At 33.0% G+C, this 24,813-nt stretch overlaps 1 protein-coding gene across 2 annotated transcripts in view; it reads left to right on the top strand.

Moving 5' to 3' along the window:
- Nucleotides 1-24,813, top strand: part of LRBA (LPS responsive beige-like anchor protein) — a 733,083-nt gene that overhangs the window by 130,365 nt on the left and 577,905 nt on the right. For both annotated transcript variants that reach the window (XM_060012133.1, XM_060012132.1), the window contains exons 14-22: nucleotides 697-865; nucleotides 3,130-3,209; nucleotides 4,503-4,565; nucleotides 6,428-6,525; nucleotides 14,003-14,095; nucleotides 15,318-15,426; nucleotides 16,213-16,294; nucleotides 18,850-18,973; nucleotides 19,267-19,459. In XM_060012133.1, the coding sequence (XP_059868116.1) occupies nucleotides 697-865; nucleotides 3,130-3,209; nucleotides 4,503-4,565; nucleotides 6,428-6,525; nucleotides 14,003-14,095; nucleotides 15,318-15,426; nucleotides 16,213-16,294; nucleotides 18,850-18,973; nucleotides 19,267-19,459 (1,011 nt within the window). The remainder of the gene's footprint in view (nucleotides 1-696; nucleotides 866-3,129; nucleotides 3,210-4,502; nucleotides 4,566-6,427; nucleotides 6,526-14,002; nucleotides 14,096-15,317; nucleotides 15,427-16,212; nucleotides 16,295-18,849; nucleotides 18,974-19,266; nucleotides 19,460-24,813) is intronic.

Below are 24,813 nucleotides of genomic sequence, written 5' to 3'. Positions count from 1 at the left end.
AAGTATTCTTGATTTTGATATGAAGGTAGACCAAAAGTGGTCCTTATTTTGTGCTATTATGAGTACTAAAGTATAATTGTTTTTGAATTTTAGAGACTGTAATTTTATAATTATAGTCTTTGTAGTAATAAGCTGTTGTAACAGAATCCTATTTTTCTAATAAATATTTCTTAAGGTAGGCTTTACATATTTGTATATGATTTTCTTTCTTTTGACTTTTTCTTACTTTTTTTTGTTACTTCTACTTTTTTTTTTCTTTTGAGTTATTCCAGCTGCTAATTTTCTCTAAAACAGAGACAATTTTCTCTAAAACAAAGACCATTTCTAGCTTTTTCTAGTAGTAGGTTTGTTATAAAGAAGTTACATAAGTTCATGAATAATTGCTGATTGCTAAATAGAAACCAAACAGTTTTTTCCATGGAATAGTGCTGCAAAAATTTGATATATTTGGGGGTGTTTACTTTATAGTGCTACTGTATAAGAAGCATTTGCCTGCTTTTATTTTATAAGGAGTATGTGTGCCTGTATGTGTCAGTGGATATGTGTTATCTGTTAACATGAATGTTATTATCAAACTAAGCAGCTTGCTTTTTGGAACAAGTATGGTCCAAGTAGAGCAGCTGAGGGTATTCCTGGAAACAGAGGTAAAATGCTGGTCAGCTTCTTTGATTTGAGCTCTTCATTTTGATTCTCTAGGTTCAGTTGACACTCTATACTTATCTGTCTACGGAATTCATTGGTACAGTCAACATATATAATGCCATTCGGAGAGTTGGAACAGTGCTTCTCATCATGCATACACTGAAGTACTACTATTGGGCAGTGAATCCTCAGGATCGGAGTGGTATCACCCCAAAAGGATTAGGTATATCATCTCTGTATATTACATTATATATATATATGGCAAATCAGGATTTTCTTTTTCTTTCTTTTTTCTTTTCTTTTCTTTTCTCTCTCTCTCTCTCTTTCTGTCTCTTTCTGTCTTTCCCAATACTATTATACTCTTCTGGAAGTTTTCCTAAATCTCATCATGGTAAAATTTTAAATCTCATTGATAATTTTAATAGTTTGTCCTAAATCGTGGTTGCCAGAGGTTAATAACTTGCTACTTTTATAGAAGAATGGTACTTTTGCTAGTATGAGTTGTTTGAGGGCAAATATGACTAGGATGATTTTTAAGGCATTGAGAATGAGAAGAAATTCTATATTAGCCACTGGTATTGATGTTGAGTCTAGTTATCCCAATGAGAATCATTGACAACAGTGTTGTTTGGGAGATGGAGAGTTTTTCCAGGGGTAGGGAGTATTTGCTTCTAATAAATAATATAATGAAACTACAGAATTTCAGTAATTATTTTCCTATATAATCAGGACTAAATTACTGGAAGGATAGTGTTCATTGATCATGTCAGTAGTTCTTGGAAGGGGTCAAAATAAAAAGTTTCACAAATGGTGGCTCTTTTGGTTTTAAGTATTGCCAAACCTGCTTCAAATTGGCTTATATCATAAAAGAGGGTTAACCAGCTCATATAAACTGGTAGTTTCAGTAGGACTTGGTACAGGGGTTCAAAATACAGCCCTTGGACCCAGTTTGTCTCCCTCAATTTCCCAGTTCTTCTGTGTTGGCTTTTTTCATATAATCTTTCTCTTTTTAGAGTGGCAGACAACCACTCTACCTTCACATCCTCACAAATTTAAATCCAGCGAAAGAGCATCTGCCTGTATTCAGCATTTCCAGCACAGGTTCCTTTTAGTCTCTTTGTTGCTTGTTGGCTCGTTTGTCCATCTGTGTGGCAGGTATTCTTCAGATTGCCCAGGCATGGAGGCCCTTCTTACCTCCAAAACACATGATGTGAGTGTGAAGATGGGTTCAGTCCCTTTATAAAAATTGAGAGCTGTTGCTTGAAATCAGGAAATAGATGCTGGAGAGTCTAACAACATACATTCTGATTTTACTCAAAGGCTTTGGTTGTTCAATGATTTACAAAGACGAGGTTTCATATTTGTATAATTCTTTTTCTATCCCTTTCAAAATAAACTCGATTTATTCTCAGACAATATGCTAGCTATAATTTAGAAAGCTATGAGGACATATAGAAGTTGCATGATCTGTTTAAGCTGGAGAGGTTGTGGCAGATCTAGAACTTGGCTATAATTTCCTTCTGACTATTTCATGGTGCTGTAGGTGTGTCATGTACTGTCCTAGGTGTTAGTATTATATTCTGACCTTGATTTTATAACTGATTAGTGACCTTGGGAAAGTCTTATACTTCAAGTGAGAGAGCTGGACAAACTTTGCGATTGTATTGTAACTCTGTAACCTATTCTTTGTCTAGGAATTGTCATGTGGAACAGATTTTAAACAATTTTCTTCCTATTTTAATTGATCTGTTCAAGGTAATGGTGGTCCTATGCTTTGGTGGTCCAGGAGCTAGCTGTAAATAGTGATTAGTGGGGGGAAAATTGCAGAAAATATGAGGCAGACAAGTACTTAAATTAGGATCTTAGGACAATGGGTGTTTGGTTTCAAAAGCTTTCTACTTGGGAATTGTATGTTTGAGACATGAAAATTGACTTTAATGTGAGCCATGTGTGACCAAGCACTTTCTCAAGAAGAGGAGGAGATGTCAGAGGAGGTCAACACAATGTTTCCCTTCTTCATAAACGATACTGTGTTGAGGTGTACTTTGAGCTTTTTGTATTAGCTTATACAATGGTCTCAATAGAAAAAAGTTTTTTCACACTAAATTCACATATAAAGTTTAGATTTTCTTTTGCTTTCTTCTTTATAAACTTATGTTACCATAGTAACATTCCAAGAGAGTCTTTTAAAACTAAGTATAAATTTGTTGCCTCATTTTTATGTTTTAAAATTCCTTTGACCTTACCCAAAAACAAACATTTTCATTGTAGTTTCTACATAACCCATGTTGTACATTTGGAGCATTGTATATACAATTGCATGTGAGATTGAACGCTCGTCCTTCTAGAGGCATTAAACTCTTCAGGAAACCGACCTTTATGTTTCTTATAAACAGGTGGAAAAACTATTGAGAATGAGAATTTTATACTTAACTTTGAGGTTTTTGAAATACTCAGTGTGTGTGTATGTGTTTGTCTTTTTAAAAGATGGACCACGACCTAATCAAAAAGAAATGCTTTCTCTACGAGCGTTCTTGTTGATGTTCATTAAGCAATTAGTGATGAAGGTGAGTTCATATTTCTTACCCTATAGCATGTGTGTATTGAACTTAAAATTTCACATAAAATACAATCTTGGTTTGTTTACTCTTTGCTCTATTAATAGGTTTACACAGTGGAAAAAACTTTTAAAGATATTTATTTCCTTGTTTGTTTTTTCTCCTTAGGCATATAATTGATAAACATTAATGCAGAATTGGAAATTGATAATCGTAGTATGTATTATATGAATTTCTGTTGGAGTTCAGGTGTATTCATTCTTTCATTCAGCAAATATTTACTGAGTTTCTATTACTTCTACTATTCTTAGAACTGGTGATACAGTAGTCAACAGAGCTCCTCAAGGAGGTTTCAATTTTAGAGATTCCTTGTACCTGACATTCAGATTTTGAAAAATAATTTTCCTATATAAATGTACCAGATAGAAATGATTACATTTTGTCCCATTTCATTCTACTATCAGTAAAGTAAAATTTAATATTATTTTTAAGGATGGTGTTTTGGTTTTATAAGATGCCAATATATAAATATATTTGTTGCCAGTGTTTTATTCAGTATTTTCCTATATCATTTTATTTCTTATTCTTTACAATTTAATGCTTTATTAGCTGTCACATAATGTTATGGTAAATGGACCTAACTGTTAGTATATCTTTCAGAGTCAGATATCTTATTTCCATTTATTAAAAAATTTAACCTTTAAATTGTCTGTTTCTATTCTTTCCTAGTGTGTTTTGTTTCCTAATTCTTATTGTTCTTTTTTGAGATTTCAGCTTTGTTTTATGATTAATACAGTAGTTGGAAATTTTCATAATGCATTCCTATTTAAAAAGTGCAGTGTTTTTCCCAGTGAAATTACTACTCAATTTTTAATACCTGACATTTTAACTTGGTAATTTTAGAAACTATCATTTTACTGTCCAAATTTAATAAAAAAAAATAAACAGAAAAATTGTCTTCTGTATTTAGAGGAATGATAGGTGTTGAGTAATACCCTTTTACTTGTTTTTAATTATTATTTTTGCTTATGTCAGGATTCTGAAGCTTTACTAGATAGGTTATCATATAAGGTGCCAAAAACGGGATACTGATGTCTGATCTCTTTTGACTTCTACACTGTGTTGCATACTGCATGTCTTTAGTGCTTCCCCGAAATTTTATTTTAAATTTAGATTTTTATATTACATTATCTTTTTATATTTATAGCAACTCACCAAGTTGAGAAATCTGTGTGTATAATTTCCATTTTCAGAAAAGTTTTATATATGTAAGCATAAGATAGTTGTCTTATGTTTTTAAAGGATTCTGGAGTAAAGGAAGATGAGCTACAGGCCATTCTTAATTATCTACTCACTATGCATGAGGTAACATTTGAATTTTATATGTTGGGATTTTATTTTTTGAAGTCGCATGATGCGCGTTTTTAAAAGTAAAATAGTTAAAGAAATCTTTCATTAATGATGTAACTATAATGGAGAGTATTTAGTATCTAGGAACTAAATGTTAGCAATCTTCATTTAAATATTCTTTATTACCACAAGATGCCTTTGCGGATAATCATGAAAGGCTTTTGAAAAGTGTTAAAATTAGATCTCATTGACCTAGTAATAAACTATACCAAAGAATACTTTCAGTTTATTTCCAGGAACCAGTGTAAGAAATGGAAAAATAGATAATGAAAATGACTAAAAATGATTGGACTTTTAAATTCATAAGTCTTCCCACTGATTTTGTATAATCAAACACCGTTAAGTTAAACAACTCATTTATGGTTGATTTAAAATTATATGGTTGAAAAGGAGGTTGAAAATAAATAGGTTGAAATGTCTGGGGTTTTTTCCTTTATTTTTTAGCATTGTAAAAATGTAATATATGCCAGATATAGTCTAAATAAATAATCTGATTAAACATGTTTTAAATAAGTAGAATCTGAAATTAATTTCATATAAAGCACAACATTTATATGATAATTTACATTCCTGTGTTATAATTCATTTTTTCTGAGTTCACATATTTGTTACAGCATGATATAGTGCCTTTTAAAATCATTAATAGATGAGAGATATGGTTTGGACCTATCTTTGTTAATTGGGGCAGAAAAGAATGGGTTAAATTTCCTGATTGGATCATATTTAACTCAAACATTAATGATTGTGATTTCTTTTTCTTCTTGAGTAGGATATTCTATTTTATTTTTAGATTTTCTTGACCCTTAGGGACCAAAATATTTCATAAGGGAGAAACTGGAAGTCACAGTGATCTTCTGTTTTCTCTGAAACTATTAAATCAGGGATTTTTCAGGTCCTTCAAATAACAGTTTTCCAAAGTCTCAGTGCCCTACTTCTAGACCATTTACTTAGCATATTGAAAATTAAATATTCAGGTAGCTTCCACAGCAAAAGTTCAAAAGCAGTGAATGGAAACCTGTAGGCAGGGTACCATAGAGATGACTAACTGCTGCTTCCCTTTAGTCTTTGGATTTGTAATGCCCAAGTAGGCCCTAATGATATGCAACAGAGGTTGTAAAGGATTTTCCTGAAATTCTTAGATTTCAGTACTCATATGTGTTTACTACTGTGCTCTTATGCAAATGTTATCAAATTATACCATATACAGTAGCATGTTGACACAATAAACATTTATTGATTATCTATATCTTTAATACTAACAACAGATAATATAAGAGAACTATCCAGTTATCATTTCCCAAAAGGTCTTCTTTCAGAACTAGTTTCTTGAGAGGCTTAGTGCGCAGTGGTCCTAGTTAAATAAGTTTAGAAAGTGATACACAGTATGTTGTCCCCAGCACTACCAGCATATCACAACATCTATTAGCATATTAAAGCTTCAATATGTCTTGCTGTAATAAAAAGAACAACCTGTTCTTCCTCCCCTCTACCCAATTTCTTGCCGTATAATCCTTCCTTTAAAAAAAAAAATCTGTAAATCAGTATCTATTATATCAATGGAATATGTTTTAGGAAGTCTTGATACAGTATAAGAGACATTTTATATCTTTGATTAAGAAATTATTTGACTATTTGGTGTTGTGTATTTTGAGTTATGCAGGTGAACATGTGTGTGTAAAGAATGTTTGCTTAAAAAGAGTGGATTCGTATAGCTGTCTACTTATTTTTTTTTTAAGTTAAAATTCATTGTTTGAGAAATAGTCATTGTCCAAATAAGTTGTTTTTCTTTATTTAAAAAAATTCTAAAATAATTTTAGGATGACAATCTAATGGATGTCCTACAGCTGCTTGTTGCATTAATGTCAGAACATCCTAATTCTATGATACCTGCTTTTGACCAAAGGAATGGGTTACGGTAAGAGTTTAACATTTCAAGAATTTTAATATATTTAATAGAAGAGATCAGTTTGGAAATGACAGATTCTTAGATATGATAATTATTACTGGATCTTATAAAATGATTTAAGATATAAGAGCTTTTTATTTCATGTCTTATGTTTTTTGAAAAAATCTTTAAATATAGAGGCTGTGTTAGTACTATTTAGTATGTGAGGACAGATCAGGCAAATCATTCCAGTATTTTGTACGGTTAGTGCTATTATACTGCTATTGTAAGGTCAACTTCTTCAGCAGACTTATCTTTAGGTCCTAAAACAAAAATATTCAATTGTGATCCAAGAGAAGATCTCTATCTTCCCTTTAAAACATAACCTCTTCCAACCCCAATCCCAAATCATCATTGTATTAGTCCTCTCGGGCTGCCTTAACAAAATACCCTAGAGCAGGTGGCTTAAACACCAGAAATTTGTTTTCCCATAGTCCTGGAGACTGTAAGCCCAAGATCAAGGTGCCAGCAGGGTTGGTGTCTGGTGAGGGCTTTCCCTTTGGGTTGTACACAGCCACCTTCTTGTTGTGTGTTCACATGATTTTGTGTGTGTGTGCACGAACAGAAAGAGAGAGAGAGAGCAAGCTCTTTAGTCTTTTTTTTTTTTATAAGGATGCTGATCCTGTCGAATCAGGGACCCGCCCTTATGACCTCATTCAATCTTAATTGATTTCTTATAGGCCCCATCTCCAAATACAGCCACTGCGGGGCTTAGGGCTTTAACATGTGAATTGAGGAGCACACATTCAGTCTGCAACAATCATCGTAACAAAAGAAAATACTTTTGTTTTAAATCTTTCGTTTAATGAGAAGGTTTTTGGGCTACAAAAGTTTAACAGCTACTTTGCTGGATGATCAGCTACAGTAACTAATTTACTGATTTAGTTATAATAAATTTCCCATATCAATCCTCTATTACAAAGTTTTTATTTGTTACCTTTCAGTACTCATTCTCTGTAGGATAGAAGATGACTTTATACATTATACCTAAGGAGTGTATTTTCAGAGATTTGCAGAGAAACAGAACCAAAAGGGTGTGGGTGTGTGTGTGTATGCCTGAGAGAGAGGGAGGGAGAGAGAGAGAGAGAGAGGGAGGGATATTGAGATTTATGTTAAGGAATTGGCTGATGTGATTGTGGAAGCCTCCAAAATTTGCAGGCTGGCAGATGGAGACCCAGATAAGAGTTGATGTTGCAGTTTGAGTCCAAAGGCAGTCTGCTGACAGTATTCCCTCTTCCTCTAGGGAGGTCCTTTCTTTTTTTCTATTAAAGCCTTCAACTGTTAGGATGAGGCACCCACATTATGAAGGGTAATTTGTTATATTCAGAGTCTGCTGATTTAAGTGCCAAAGTGCTGACCTCATAGAATGATTTGGGAAATATTCCCTACTCTTTAATTTTCTTGAAGAGTTTGTATAGAATTATTATTATTTATTCTTGAAGTGTTTGCTAAAAGTTACCAGTGAAGTTAGCTAGGAGTGGAATTTTCTTTGTAGGGATGTTTTTAGCTACAAATTCAATTTTCTTAATAGATATAGGGCTGTTTAGATTATCTGTTTATTCTTTGATAAGTATTGGTAAGTTTCTATCTATCAAGGAATTGTCTGTTTCATGTAAACTGTCAAATTTATTGATATAAAGTTGTTCCTTTATTTTCATTTAAATATCTGAGAAGCCTGTAGTGATTTTACCTCTCTCATTTCTGACACTAATACCTTTTCTTCTTTCTTTTTTCCAAATCAATCTGGCTAGAGGTTAATCAAATTTATTCATTGTCACTGTTTTGAGATCTTTCTTCTTTTTGAATATAGGTATTTAGTGCTTTAAATTTCTTCCTAAGCACTTTCAGTTTAATGTGATTTTTATTCAGTTCGAAATACTTTTTTCTTTTCATTTCTTGTTTTATCCATGTGTTATTTAGAAGTATATTCCAGAGATCTTTTTAAGTTTGAATTTTAATTTTTTTTTTAATCGTTAATCCCTGGGCTTCCTATGCTAACTTGGCCATGGGATTCTTTTCTTTTTTAAAAAAATATTTATTTATTTATTTGGCTGCATATGATCTTAGTTGCGGCATGCAAACTCTTAGTTGTGGCATGTGGGATCTAATTCCCTGACAGAGGATCGAACCCTAGCCCTGTGCATTGGGAGCGTGGAGTCTTAGCCACTGGACCACCAGGGAAGTCCCTGTTTGAATTTTAATTTAATTTCATTTTGGTCTATGAGGATCTTTGTATGACTTGAATCCTTTAAAATTTATTGAGACTTGCTTTATGGTCCAGCATGTGGTATATCTGGGTAAATGTTCCATGCACACCAGAAAAGTACATGTATTTTGATGTTGTTTTGTTGGATGGAGTGTTCTATAAATGTCAAGTAGGCTAAGTTGGTTGATACCGTTTTTCAAATCTTCTGTGCCATTACTGCTTCTTTGTCTACTTGTTCTGTCATTTATTGAGATATGATTATTGAAATCTCTGACTATAAATATGCTTTTTTCTCTTTTTCTTTCTTTGTATTTTTATCATTTTTTGCTTCAGGTATTTTAACTCAGATATTAAGTTTATCTATATTGAGGATTTTTATGCCTTGTTGGGGAATTAATGCTTTTATAATTATGTTTTTTCCTTTTTTTCCACCTGGAAATGTTTCTTGATCTGAAATCTACTTAGTTTGATATTTATATGGCTAATCCAACTTTCTTTTGCTCTGTGTTTGCATAGTATATCTTTTTTTCCATTTTAATTTATCTATATCTTTATAGTTAATTGAATTTCTTATGTACACAGTATGATGGATAATTTTGTGTCAACTGTCTGGGCCATAGTTCCTTGATATTTGGTCAGACATTATCCTGGATATTTTTGTGAAATCATTTTTTGAATGTGGTCAACATTTAAGTTGGCAGACCTTGAGTAAAGCAGGTTACCATCTATAATGTGGGTGGGCCTATCAAATCAGTTGAAGGTATTAATAAAATAAAAAGGAATTCTACCAACACAATGCCTTTGGACTTGGGTTATGTTTTCCTCAATCTCCAGAGTACTTGTCTATCCTGCAGATTTTGGACTTAGCCTCCACAGTTGTGTGAGCCAGTTTTTTAAAATAAATATCTGTCTCTGTATATATACACAACCTGTTGGTTCTCCTTCTATAGAAAACAATGACTAATACACACAGTGTAGTTGGATGTTTTATTTTTTAAAATGTACTCTGAGGCACTTAGTCTTTTCAATGTGTTTTGACTATTTACTTTTAATGTAATTATTGATTATAGCTTTATTTTCATCTAGTGTTTTATTATTTATTTGTCTCAGTATAATTTTTCCTTTGTTTTTCCTTTGCTTTGTATTTAAATTCTTTTAGAAGTCTTTGAAAATTAATTTCTATTAGGTTTTGGATCTATCTCTTCGTGTAAATTTTTATTGGCTGCTTTAGAGATTTCACAGTATACCTAGAGTTAATATTCTGTGTCTTCAAATAAAATATGGAACCACTGCAAGTATATTGATACCTTTAAGCTCCACCATTGTTCCTTTTTGTATCTAATGTATCATAAGCCTCTCTAGACAATGTTATAATTTTTAATTTCACTTGTAATATGTAGTTTAAAGAATTTAAGAGGAGAAAAAACTTATGTTTATTCAGATATCTGTAATTCTTTTACTCTTAATTCGTGAAGGAAGCATTTCTTGTTGAGTAGTTTTGCTGGAAACATGATTTCTTAGTTTTTCTTCTGAAAATGCTTTTATTTGGCCTTTGCCCAAGGATATTTTTGCTGCATGTAGAATTCTCTGTTTCTAGTTTTTGTTCTTTCAATACTTTAAACTATATTCCCGCTGTCTGTTGGCCTCCATGATTTCGAAGAAGAAACCTATGATAAATCAAATCTTTCTCTGCTAAATATAATGTATTAGATTTTTATATTTGCTTTCAGGACACGTTCTTTTGTTCTTCCCCAACCATACTCCCTGAAATTTCATTTTCTTTGTTTTTATCACCAAGTCTGAGGAGTTTTATGCTCTTATTTTAAAATATTTTTTTGTTTCAGGTGTATCTTTCTCTTTCATTTTGGATTTCTAGTGGCTTGAATATTAGAGGTCTTAATGCACATCTCCCTCAGCTTCTTTTTAGTTTATTTCAATCATTTTTGTCTCTGTTTTCAGATTTGATACTTTCTATTGATATAGAAATTTGACATGTATGATAAACTTGATCTTCAAGTTTATAAACTTTTTCTTTGTTTTTTCTATTTTGATGTTGAGCCCATCTCATGAATATTTCAGCTCTTGTACATTTCAGTTGTATAATTTCAATACAGTTAATTTTTATACTTTCTTTTGATGAGAACTTTATTTTCTGATCCACTTAGACTGTGTTTACTTTTACCTTCTGGAGCATAGTTATAATAGCTTTAAAAATCTTTGTGGGATAATTGCAAGAATTGCCTATCCCATCAGCATCTGTTCATTGTGTTTTCCCATGAGAAATTGTCACATTTTCTTTGTTCTTTGTACATTAAGTGTTTTTTAATCTATCATGGATGTTGCGTTATCTTTTTTTTAAAATCAACTCTGGGACTTGTTATGATCTGTTAACAAATGTTGATTTGTTTTGTTTTGGTTTATTTTGGCAAGAAGGGTCAGACTGCAAGTTCTGCCTGTCCTTTGTGGATGGCGGTTCTGATGGCACTTCATTTTTAAAACCTCTCTTGTCTTCCTTTGGGTTTTTCTTGTACATGCACTACTCAGGGATTAGGCGGAGAATTGGGTGATAATTCAGGTCTTCTTTCAATTTAGAATATTAAATTATTATTCTGGTCTGAGTCTGCCCCATACATTGCATCTCTTGGGTCAGTTTAGGGCTTTTGCAGGTTTTTACACAGATTTTGATGATCCTTCTCTCCTGTTTGCTCCTATTCATGACGCTCTCTAGCCTATAAGGACCCATTTTCTTAGTTCCTCTAACCAGAAGGACAGTTTTTCTCAGAATATTAGCTACCTGAACTTCTGACAGAAACGAACTCTGAGACAGGGACCCACTTATGGGTCATATTTACAAAAGAAAATTGAAAATTGAGACTCTTACCTCTGAAATGGGTAATCTGCAAGTATTAACTCCCCTACCCCAATGCACCTAGTTTTGTTTAGTCTTTGGAGTACTTTGGAGGTTGCTTTTTGTGTTTTTTCTATAGTTGTGGTTCTAATACACAAAATAGAAAGGCTGTATTATCCTTACTCCATCTTGGTTAGTCAAGGTATCTATTAAGTTCTTTGGCCTATTTTTTTAAAAATCCAGTTGTTTGTTGAGTTTTAGAGTTCTTTGCATATTTTGGATAACAGTGCTTTATCAGATGTTTCCTTTGCAAGTATTTTCTCTTAGTCTGTGCCTTGTCTTCTAATTCTCTTGATACAGTCATTTGCAGAGCAGTTTTTAATTTTAATGAAGTCCAGCTAATCATTTATTTTTATTGTCGATCATGTCTTTGGTGTTGTAAGTAAAAAGACATCACCATACCCAAGGTCATCTAGGTTTTCTCTGTTGTGTTCTAGGAGTTTTATGGTTTTGCGTTTTACATTGAGGTCCATTTTGAGTTAATTTTTTTTTAAATTTAATTTTATTTATTTTTTTATACAGCAGGTTCTTATTAGTCATCCATTTTGTATCCATCAGTGTATACATGTCAATCCCAATCTCCCAATTCAGCACATCACCACCCCCACCCCCTGCAGCTTTCCCCCCTTGGTGTCCATACGTTTGTTCTCTACATCTGTGTCTCAGTTTCTGCCCTGCAAACTGGTTCATCTGTACCCTTTTTCTAGGTTCCACATATATGCGTTAATATACGATATCTGTTTTTCTTTTTCTGACTTACTTCACTCTGTATGACAGTCTCTAGATCCATCCACGTTTGAGTTAATTTTTATGAAGGGTGTAAAGTCTGTGTCTAGATTCATTTGTTGGATGTGGATGTCCTGTTGTTTCAGCATCATTTGTTGAAAAGAATATCTTTGTTAATTGTCTTGCTTGTGCTCCTCTTTTGTCAAAGATTGGTTGACTAGATTTATGTGGGTCTATTTCTAGGCTCTCTGTTGATCTATTTGTGTATTCTTTTACCAGTACCACACTATCTTGATTACTGTAGCTTTGCAGTAAGTCTTGAAGTCAGGTAGCATCAGTAGCACTAATATTCTGTAGGGATAGCCCTGCTTTCATTTCTGATATTAGTAAATTACATCCTTTCTCTTTTTCCTTAGCTTGGATAGAAGCTTACTGATTTTATTGATCTTTTTGAAGAAGCAGCTTTGGGTTTTGTTGATTTTTCTCTATTGATTTTTTATTTTCAATTTTGTTGATTTCTACTCTAATACTTATTATTTTTCTCCTGCTTACTTTGAATTGAATTTTCTCTTCCAGGTGTCCTAGAGTGAAAACTTATGTTATTGATTTCAGATCTTTCTTCTTTTCTAATATATGCATTCAGTGCTATAAATTTTCCTGTAAACACTGCTTTTGCAACATCCCAGAGATTTTTATAAGTAGTGCTTTCATTTTCATTTTGTTGAAAATACTTTTAATTTTTTGAGATTTCTTCTTTGACCCACATGCTATTTAGAGGTATGTTGTTTAATCTCCAAGTATTTTGGGGGTTTTTCGGTTATCTTTCTGTTACTGATTTCTAATTTAATTCCATTATGGTCTGAGAGCAAACTTTATATAATTTCCAGTCTTTATATTTGTTGATTATGTGTGTTTTATGGCCCTGGATGTGGTCTACTTGGTGAATGTTCCATGTGAGCTGGAGAAAAATGTGTATCCTACTATTGTAGAATGAAGTAGTCTATAGATGTCAGTTATATCCTGTTGATTGATGGTATTTTTGAGGTTAACTATGTCCTTACTGATTTTCTGCCTGCTGGATCTGTCCATTTTTGAGAAAGGGGTTTTGCAATCTCCAACTATGATAATAGATTCATCTGTTTCTCCTTGCAGTTCTGTCAGTTTTTGCCACACAGTTTTACGCTCTATAGTTAGGTGCATACATGTTAAGGATTGTTATGTCATATTGGAGAATTGACCCCTTTATCATGATGTAATGCCCTTCTTTATCCCTGATAACTTTCCTTACTTTGAAGTCTTCTCTTTCTGAAATTAATATAGCTGCTCTTGCTTTTTGATTAGTGTTAAATTAACATGGTATATTTTTATCCATTCATTTACTTTTTATCTATATGTGTCTATATTTAAAGTGGGTTTCTTGAAGACAACATGTAGTTGATAAACAAGTTTTTAAATGTCAGAAATGTATATTAAATTCACCCATATCTTACTTGAAGTTAGGTTTAAAATTATGTGACTATATGAAAAAATATACACGAGTATATCTTAGGTATTCACTTTTGAAATATATACTCATAGTAATTTGTTTTTAATTTTTATTTATTCAGAGTTATCTATAAACTTATGGCATCAACAAGTGAAGGAATCAGAGTACAAGCTCTCAAGGCAATGGGCTATTTTTTAAAACACCTGGCCCCAAAGTGAGTATGCATGAAATCTAAAATGGACTGTTGTATATTACATATTTATTTTATAAATCTTGGGAATAGTATTTACGTTCTGTGGTTCCCCTCGTCTATCTTTTATTTATTTTTATTCATAAAATGCTATATAAATTTAATCCCATTTCTACACGTTAAAAATGAAGTAGGGAGCAAGAGTATATTGTTTATGTTTTTATGTAAATTTTCCTTTTTTGTTGTTTATTGTAAGAATACATTTGTATAAGTTGAATTCTAGGTAAATCTAGGTAGGAACTTCATTTCAGGTGGCTTGATCATTATTTGCTTTTTACTATAAAGCTAACATAGTAACCTGGTTATTTGTCACATACTGTGTTCTTCTGTATGTGTAACTAAAACTGAAACTTCCATGTTTCCTTTTGTCTTAGCTGAATACAGATATTCATGTCCTACCTATCGTTCCTTATACCAGAAATGGACACCACCAAATTTGTCCAAAGTGAACAATTTTGGTGGTAGAAAAGTATTGGTAAACTTGTAATCTTTATTTTGAATCCAGCTGGCTGACTGTAAATAAAGTTTCATTGGAACACAGCCGCAATCATTTATTTGCTTATTATCTATGGCTGTTTATACATTATAACAGCAGTGTTGATTTGTTACTACAGAGAACATATGGTCCACAAAAACTAAAATATATGATATCCGGTCATTTGCAGAAAACATTTGATAAACCCAGGGGTAGAATTAAGTTTGTGATCCTTCAGTTTCTAAAGTTTTGCTTGGAAGTTTAATTTAGTATTGATATATTTATCTTTACAGTATTCGTTTAAAAATTCTCTTGCATGTCTTCTACCTTTTCTTCCACATTGTTTTTCTACTTTACTTCGTCGGCTTTAGATTATTATTTAAGGTAGAGCTTAGCTCATGGCTAATGGAGAGAAGCAGCTAGTTAATAAATAATTGTTTTGAAGATTTTGGTGACAGTTTTTGCTGTGCTGTGGCATAGCCAGTCATATTTTTTTAAAACTTTAATTGTGCCTATGTATTTGTAGTTTGTATTTCTCTATTAAAGATTTTGTGGCCTTATAAGTTCTAGGTCTAAGAAAATTGGGGCATTATTGAGTTGGAATTTGTTAATAATGTGAAAAACATTTTTGTGTCTCCTTCATCAGCATGCATACTAAATAGTGAATAATAAAACTCTGCATTTGATTTTCTTTTTTCTATGTAATTGCAGAAGAAAAGCTGAAGTCATGCTTGGACATGGATTGTTTTCATTGCTAGCTGAAAGACTCATGCTTCAGACAAATTTAATCACAATGACCACATATAATGTCCTATTTGAGGTAGGAATGTAGTTAGAATTTAATCTTCCTAATTTCTTATGAAAATACCTGTATAATTGAGTTGGTAGTGTCTAGATGAAATAAGAACATTTAGGTTTGATGTACGATTTTGAAACTAGCTATATAAAGGAAATGTGGCTGCATCTTAATAAATCTATTATTCGGTGAATTTCTAAACAGTGTGGACATCTCTGTTTAAGTATTTTCTCCATTGTATTGGCTGTTTGATGTCTCTCTTTTTTTAAAAAAAATATTTATTTATTTATTCTTGGCCGTGTTGGGTCTTCGTTGCTGCATGTGGGCTGTCTCTAGTTGCAGCGAGCGGGGCCTACTCTTTGTTGCGGTGCGCAGGCTTCTCATTGCAGTGGCTTCTCTTGTTGCAGAGCATGGGGTCTAGGTGTGTGGGCTTCAGTAGTTGTGGCACGTGGCCTCAGTAGTTGTGGCTCACGGGCTCTAGAGTGCAGACTCAGTAGTTGTGGTGCATGGGCTTAGTTGCACCTCAGCATGTGGGATCTTCCCGGCCCAGGGCTTGAACCCATGTCCCCTGCATTGGCAGGCAGATTCTTAAGCACTGTGCCACCAGGGAAGTCCCGATGTCTCATTTTATAATCAAGTAAAAGTAGAGTTACAATGTTGAAATTATTTATTCCATGTAATGCAAGAGATATTTAGCATGACAGTACTGGACTGTATACTTAATGTTGTTTAGTGTTGTACTTAAAGTTCATAAATAGTGATGGTAATACAGTGATTATGCTAATACAATCTATTGTTTCATTTCTGTAGATTCTTATAGAACAGATTTGTACTCAGGTGATACATAAACAGCATCCAGATCCTGATTCTTCAGTTAAGATACAAAATCCTCGTATGTATTTAACATACTTCTATTTATTTTTTTGATATTTGCTTTTTGTTTTTCCACCTTTATTGTAATATAATTGACATAGAACATTGTGTACTTTTAAGATGTACAATCTGATAACTTGATATATGTATATGTTGTGAAGTGATTACCACAGTAAGGTTAGTTAACACATCCATCACTTCACACAGTTATTTTTTGTGTGTTACGTGTAGTGAAAACTTTTAAGATCGACTCCCTTAGCAACTTTCAGATACATAATATGGTATAGTTAACTGTGGTCTCCAGGTTATACATTACATACACAGAGCTTATTCACCTTATAACTGGAAGTTTGTACTCTTTGAGCACCTTCTCCCATTTCTCCCACTGCCTTCCTTTTTATACTGTTATAAGTAGATTTTGCTACTAAAAAGGAAAATCACTGAAGAACCTGAAGTTGGTATTGTTGAAAACACATTGTTCAAATAATATTTCATTATAGGCATTAATATAATACTAGTTTTATTTGTGTTTGATGTTGAATATAACTTCACATTGGCTTTAGGTTATGTGGAAATGTTTATATAGAGGTTTTGAAGAATTATATGCATAAGATCTTGGGTTTTTAATGTATGTTCAGATTTTTGGTAAAGTTTTGATTGCACTATTTAGTGATGTCAGGCTAAGTTACATGGACCATGGAGGTAGCTTTCATCTTAAATTACTGTCAAGTTAAGAATACCAAGTTTGGAATTGAAAAATTTCCATCTTCTTTATTGTTTATGCACTTAGTCTTGGTTACCAGTCTTTTCTTTTGATATTTAGAGTTCTTAAACACTTATAAAATGTGTACATTTCTCATCTTTTTAAGATTATTGATATTAAAATAACTGTAGAGTTTCAAAATTTAATTACTTTTTGTGTGGTGAGTTATGGTCATGTTTGTGGTACTCTATTTCAGTACTAATTTTAAAAACACATGTCACATGGTTAATTTTTCTCAGCCTTTAGGGAGATGTGGTGTCATTATTTTAGAGAGTAAAAAAGGAAAATACCTTTATTTTATTATTTTTAAAATATTTATTTATTTATTTGGCGGCAACCGAGTCTTAGTTGCGGCACACGGAATCTTCATTGCGGCGTGTGGAATGTTTTAGTTGGCATGTGGCATCTTTAGTTGCGGCATGCAACATCTTTTAGTTGTGGCATGCAGGATCTAGTTCCCTGATCAGGGATCGAACCCAGGCCCCCTGCATTGGCAGTGCAGAGTCTTAACTGCTGGACCACCAGGGAAGTCCCAAAAATACCTTGATTTTATATATATAATATAAAATGTATTTTATGTAGCTATGGAAAAATGACTTACTGAAGTAAGAATTTTAAAATATATTATCTATGTAATATACTGGCAGAAAAGATAGGCAGTGTAATGTGTTTAAAAACATAGGACGTCTAGCTTTTCAATCTTGTCTACATGTCTTAATAGTTATGTAATTTTGGGGTAAATTAATTAATTTAGGTGTTCCTTAGTTTTCTTGTCTCTAAAATGGGGATAATAATAGTATCAACCTATCATTGTATAAGGATTAAATGTATTAATACCTGTGTTTTCTTAAATATTTTGTCTCACAATAGTATATCCTCAAAATTAGTGGCTATTATCGTCATTATCATTATTATGATTATCATCATTGTAATCATTGTGCAGGTAGAGAAAATTTGAATTTGTCATTTGAAGAGTTCAGAAATTGCTCCTAAAATATCATTAAATTTATGGTAAAAGTACCTTCATATCTGATATTTTGAACTTGTTGCTTCAGAATCACCAAAAACCTTGGCAAAGTGCTGGTTTAGAAATCCTCAATTTTTAATTGGGTAAAACTTTGACATATTATTGAATTTTAAATTCAGGGTTATAGCTGGTTTTGTTTCTTTAAAGTTCCGTATCTCAGTATTAAAAGAATTTCTTTTCTTAAAGTTAGTACTAGAAATTTATACAGCATTATATTTAAGACCATTACGGTAGCAGTTTTATTTGTTCGGGGTGTTAAATAAGTTTTAATTTCCTTTTGATATTTTTGTATCTAATTTTAGATTTAGAATTATGGAAGGAAATCTTGATAGCTTTTAAAATTCACAATGATAAAGGAAAGAGTATGTGCATAGTATAGATTTTGTTGAAGAAGCTGAGAATTTATTCTCTTTTTTCTGAGATTTTGATTATATACAGATATTTTTAAGGTCAGTTTTACTAACTGGCAGAGATAAGGGAGAGGTGTCTGCAATTTTACCATCATTTAATTGTTTACAATTTAATTTCATTTATTATAACCTTTTAAAATTTAGCTTTACACATTCTAATGACAAAATTTAAAAATCCCTTTCTTGTTTATGGATGTTTTCTATGTATTGTCAGTCTTGGCTGCAGGTGATTTTTTTTTTTATAACACAGAAGAGGATGTTTTCAGTAGACATTTATGTCAGGGAAATGAAAGAAATTAAAATATACTGATGATATTACATTATGAATTTTTTGTAATGTTTTGTTTTTTACTAGTTTATGAATTGTCTTACAGAGATACTAAAAGTAATTGCAACCCTACTTCGAAATTCTCCCCAGTGCCCAGAGAGCATGGAAGTTCGCAGAGCCTTTCTTTCTGACATGATTAAACTTTTTAATAACAGCAGAGAAAATAGAAGGTAAGCAGGATCAGAAAGCATTTATTTGCAATATTCAAGTCTAGCTTTGAATAATCCCATTTTTTCTAAGAAAAATTGCTTTAAATACATGAAATGAATTTTCTATATGCTTTTTTCATTAAGGTATACAAGTAATGTACACAGTTAATTGAGCTTTCAATACCACACTGTTTGTTTTCGATGCATAATAAAGGTGGTTGTTTTGTTTATTTTGTTTTAAACTTTTACATTTTTAGAATTCTTTCAGGTGATTTATTTTTTTAAGTAATTCCAAGTCCTCTTACAATTTTCAGGAGCTTGCTACAGTGTTCTGTGTGGCAAGAGTGGATGCTTTCTCTCTGCTATTTTAATCCTAAGAATTCAGATGAGCAAAAGATAACAGAAATGGTATATGCCATATTCCGAATCCTACTTTACCATGCAATCAAATATGAGTGGGGTGGCTGGCGTGTGTGGGTAGACACTTTATCAATCACACATTCAAAGGTAAGTTTTTTAAAATGAAAGTGTATTTTAGCATTTTAAATGTCTGTAATTTTGAGTTTTATTCTTCAACAAAATTTTATATACTTAAAATCAAGGAAAAAACAAAATTTTATATACTTAAAATCACGGAAAAAAGGCAGATTATTCTCTGGAAATGCAGTGAAGTGAACAACTAAAAAAGGGAATAACTAAAAAGAAATATAAAATATTTCCAACTTCTTCTCTATCAAAATAGTTTTGTTCCAAATGTCATTTTCATGCGTGCTTAAGTTGATAAAGTGAAACCTTATAACACAGCATGAAGGAATTTATATTTTCAAGTAGCCATTTTCAAGATATGGTTCTCTGAAATTTGTAGTATTTTGAAGCTTTTTGAACACAAGGTGGCGCACAATATTCAAAGATGAGAAGTTATTTTAGTAGTATAAGGTGGTTGACTAAACAGAAAAAGCTCTGGCTAATTTTGCCTTTGCTCATGTCGCAGTCAGTTAAAGAACTGGTTTAGAAGAATCACTAATCTTTCTCTTTTTTTAAACTTAAGCCAGTGTTAGTTATTTATGTATAGCTTTTGTTTAAAAATATTAATGAAATGTCCGAGACATACAAAAAAGTATAAGGAATAATGTACCTACCAGTGTTTATGGAATTGGGTTCCCTATCCCAATTGCTTTGTCTACCATTTTCAACCCCTCTCTCTTCTTCCACTCACCTGAATTTGGTGTTTTCATTATTTCTATGTCTTATTTATGTTTTAACTATAGAAACACACAGACACACAGACAACACACTAAAGAATTTTATTTTTCATGTGTATACTTAATATGAATGGTATTGTATTAAATGCATTTTCCTGCAACTTTCTGTTTTTACTTATCATTGTTTGAGATTCATCCATATTGACCAATGTAGTTGGTCAATTTTCTCAATTGTATGTATTCCATGGTATGACTTTATCTGCTTACCAGTTGATGAGCATTTTTGATGCGTTTTGTATATATTGGGAAGTTTCTCTCTATATATGTTCCTAGAAGTGGAATTGATGATTTGTAGGGTGCAGATGTTAAACATTACAAGGTAATGCAATTCCTTTTCCAAAGTGGTATATCAGTTTACATTCTTGCCAGCAATGTATAAATTCTCATGGCTTCATATCACCTTATCACTTGTTATGGCTAGAGCTTAAAAAATTTTGCAAATTTGATGAATTTTAAATGCTGTGTTTCCATAATACTAATTTTCATTTTTTTGTTGTTTTGTGGGAGTTCTTCATGTATTCTTGGTCTTAATCCTTTGCTACCTATATTGTTTATGAATGTCTTCTGTCAATTTGTTGCTTGTCTGTTTATGTTTGGAGTTTTATGTTTGTGTCTTCTGAGGAAATTTTACATTTCAAATAATTAATGTAGTAAAATTTATTAGTTTCTATTATGGTTTATGGTTTTTATATCTTGTTTAAGAACTCTTTCTATATGTACACAGAAGGAATATAGTTAACAAATAAATATTAATTATAAATTGACTAGAAGGATAAAGAACAGAATTGATAAATTTGGTATATCTTTAAATGTTTTATTGACTGTCATAGCTATTACTCTGGAATATTTTGCCATTCTATTGGAATATATTGTCATTTCCTAAATATATGTTTTTGGGTGTTTGAATAACTTTTAGCTATTTGTAAGTACGTAAGAGTTATTCATTCTTCTTCCTCCTTCTTCAGTGAGAGGAAGGTGCGTTATTATCATAAGGATTTACAAAGATATCTTAGATTGGAAGATACTACTCTACAGATTTATGTTTGAGAATAATCCAGTGCTAAATAAGGCAAAGATGTGATTTTCTAAAATGGCTTTGTTTTAGTCACTGCATTTTTAAGCTGACCAGTTTTAAGCTGACCCCCTAAGGCAGGGTTCAGCCAAGCATGGCCTGAGGGCCAAATCTGGCCTGGCCTGTTTCTGTAAATAAATTTTTATTGAAATACAGCCACCTGTATTTATTTATGTATTTTCTAAGACTGCTTTCATGTTAAAAGCTTTGAGTATTTGTGACAGAGACTCTTTGGCTCCCAAGCCTAAAATATTTACTATTTGGCACTTCACAGAAATGCTTTGCCACCTTTTGTCTAACTTACTTTAGTTTGTGCTGATGCCCAGCTATTCTGGTTTCGGTTGTAGTGGGCTACTGCAGTCTGAACTGATTTTCTGCTGGTATTATTTTTTCCCTTTACAAGAGATAATGAGAAAAACGGTTGAGTTTTGGTTTCACATAATTTGGATTGGACTTCAGGTATATCTGGGAGAATTCTCAGTTAGGGAAGTGCCCATATAAATTAGATTTAAAAAAATTTCTACATATTCTATGTTAATTCAGCACTTTTGTGTACACTCCAGTTTGTCGTGTCCTTAGGAAGAATGGCGAAAGGAATGTAACCTTTAGAGCAGTAATTCTTGAAGTACAGCCTGAAGACCTTGGGAGCCCAGGAGACCATTTCAGGGAGTGGTGAGGGCCTCCTTTTCCAGCTACGTATCTAGTTAGAGGATGGATTTTTTTCATGTACTGCAACCAAAACTATATAATACAACAGATTGAATACAAAAACATATATTAGAATGTAGCCATCTTCTATTAAACCAGAATTGAAAGAGATTTGCAAAAATATGAAATAATAGCGTTCTTCTCATTATTATTATTGTTTTGAAAAAGTCATTTTTCAAAAAATATCTTATTTATATTAACATATACTGGGTTTATTGCTTTTTTGAAATGAATTAATATTTGTAGAATTTCGTAGTTTTAATTTCTAATATGGTAGCTAGTAATAGACATACCCCATATAAGTAAAGATTTTCGGGAGGTACCAGTACTTTGGATCCTGAGACTAAAATGCTTGAGAACTGAAATGATAGGCTATTTAGGTCCAATAGCCTAGTCTCGTCCACAAAACAAAAGAGTCAGACTTGGAGAAATCTCAGGCACCTTTGAGCTATTGAGCATTTATGGCTAAATATTATATCCAGTCACCAGTCTATTTGTGTAAGTCATGAAGAGAACATGGGCTTTGGAGACAGGATAGTCCTGGGTTTGAATTCTGATTTATAGTCATTTTTAGTTGTGTAAACTCAGGGAAGTTGCTAAACTTTTCTTAACCATCGATGTCTAATCTAAAAATGGTAAATGTGGTAATATATGTGTATATCTGAAGTTAGGAGTTAATGAGTGAAATCACAGGAAATAGAATTAAACGACTATTTTCCTTTGTTATAGTTCTGTCATTCCTCCTGTTAATTCTTTTGTTCTCATTCTTACTGCCAGCATACTAGTTAAGGCCCTAGTCACTTCATGTTTGGTATAAATACAGCTTTTAAAATGAAGAATTAATTACATCCAAAATAATTTGCATGGCATATATGCTATGAAGTGTTATAAAGGAAACTGTGTGACTACCCAGCTTAAAAAAAGTTCTCCCTTTCTAATAACTACCCTCCTCAACCCAAATCTAATTATCATTTTGAATTAGTGTTTATTATTCCCTTCTTGAAAAAGTTAAAAGAATGTATTCCTAAATAATATAATCTCTCATTTTACCTGTTTCTGTATTTTATGAACGGGATGTCGTACTGTGTGAGCTCTTTGTTACTTATTTTTTCTCATCAAACCTTTTGTCTCTAAGATTCTTTCTTATTGTTACATGTAGCATTGCTTCATTCATTTTCACTGCTATGAATAATTCAGGTGCTCAAAGGCAAAGGTTTTAATACCCCCCTTCTCTCTCCTCTCTCTCCTTCTCCCCTAGCCTCTTTCCCCCCACTTCCTCACTCCCTCTCTTCCCCCTACTTTCTTCCTCTTCCCAATATCCAACGAATCACCACCCAACCCCCTGCATTGGCACTGACTGTGGATACCTGGTGCAGTCTGTGCTACCCTCTATCACTGCCTAGCTAGCTTGCTCCCTCTTTGCTTATTTCTCTGTTTCTTCTTTTAACCACCAACTCCTTCTTTCCCATCCCTCTCCTTCTCTTTCTTTGTTTTTCCCTCCAGTGTTCCTCCACCCTTTCTGTACCCCCTATCTTCTCTCTCCCCACCCCTCCCCAACCTCTTCTTTTTCTCTGTTTATATTTGTTTTGTCTCTGCTCCCTTCCCCCCTCTCCCCTGTCTGTTGGTCAGACCCTCCATGGGCTCTCTTACTCGTTTTCAGTCACTCTGTGTCTAGGTCTTACTCCAGTGGCCCACCTCTTTTCTTCCCCTTTCTACCTTTATGTTTCCTCTTTTTGTTCTTAACACTCCTCCCTTTTGTTTTTCCTGTCTTCTTCTAGTTGAGTACCTTCAGGTTTACTACGAAAGATAGAAAGATGAATCCGGAACAGATCTTATCCTGAAAGAAGTTACTTTCTAATACGGGAGATAATACATGTACTGAAAGACAGGGCAGGAAGGAATGTCCTAGAAGAGAGATTCACAGTGAAAGGAGAGGGCCTTTGAGAGGTTTGTAGAATGGATGTCATTTGACTACAACCTTGAAGGGTAATAAATAGGATTTGGGTACGTAGAGACTGGGGTGATGAGAATCACTGGTGGAGGAATTGGCATAAGCAGAGGTGCATAGATGATTTCCCTGAGGGAAAAGCATGTGGAATTGTTTGGTTTGCTTGGGGGTGTGTAAAGTACATGAAGAAGAGCAGTAATGTGTCATATAGGAAATGTAGACTAGTATTTATTTAAGCAAGTATGATCCTGTAATAACTCTCATATTATATTCTTGGTCAAAAGTGGCTGTTAATTGTAAGCTCTCAGCAGGGATGAAGGGTTTTATACTTCGTCATATCTCCCGTAACGGGGCATAGTGCTGAGTGCTTGGCAGTTGCATGTTAAATATTTGTTTCAGGAAGGAGGAGGAAGGACTACGCCATCATTGTTTGGGGCTATTTGGTTCCACTGTCATGTGGCGCCATGCCACCCTGTGTGTGCCTTAGTGCCTCAGTCTTCTCTTATCCACGACCCAGGAAATAGCCGTAGCAGCTGTCTTTAAATTACTTATGTCAGAATCTATGCCTGTGTCTATCTGAGTCTATGTCAGAATCACACACAGTATGTTTTAGGGATCATCTCATCAGAGGAACTTGGGATGCACATCTTCTAGTTTCTTGGACCCCACCTCAGAATCCTAATCTGAATCTCGTGGTATGTTCCTAGAAATCTGCATTTTAAAATAAGTCCTTCTTATGTACTCTAAATTTTGAGGGCCCCTCAGATTGTACAGGGAATTATTTTGACTAACTTTTATAAAATTATCCCCTTCCCACTTTCACACTAAGATGCTAATAATAATATACTCTTTAGAAAGCATAATGAAGATA

Source organism: Delphinus delphis, chromosome 5 (assembly GCF_949987515.2).
Source record: "Delphinus delphis chromosome 5, mDelDel1.2, whole genome shotgun sequence".
NCBI lineage: Eukaryota > Metazoa > Chordata > Mammalia > Artiodactyla > Delphinidae > Delphinus > Delphinus delphis.
This window is presented reverse-complemented; position numbering and strand designations above follow the sequence as displayed.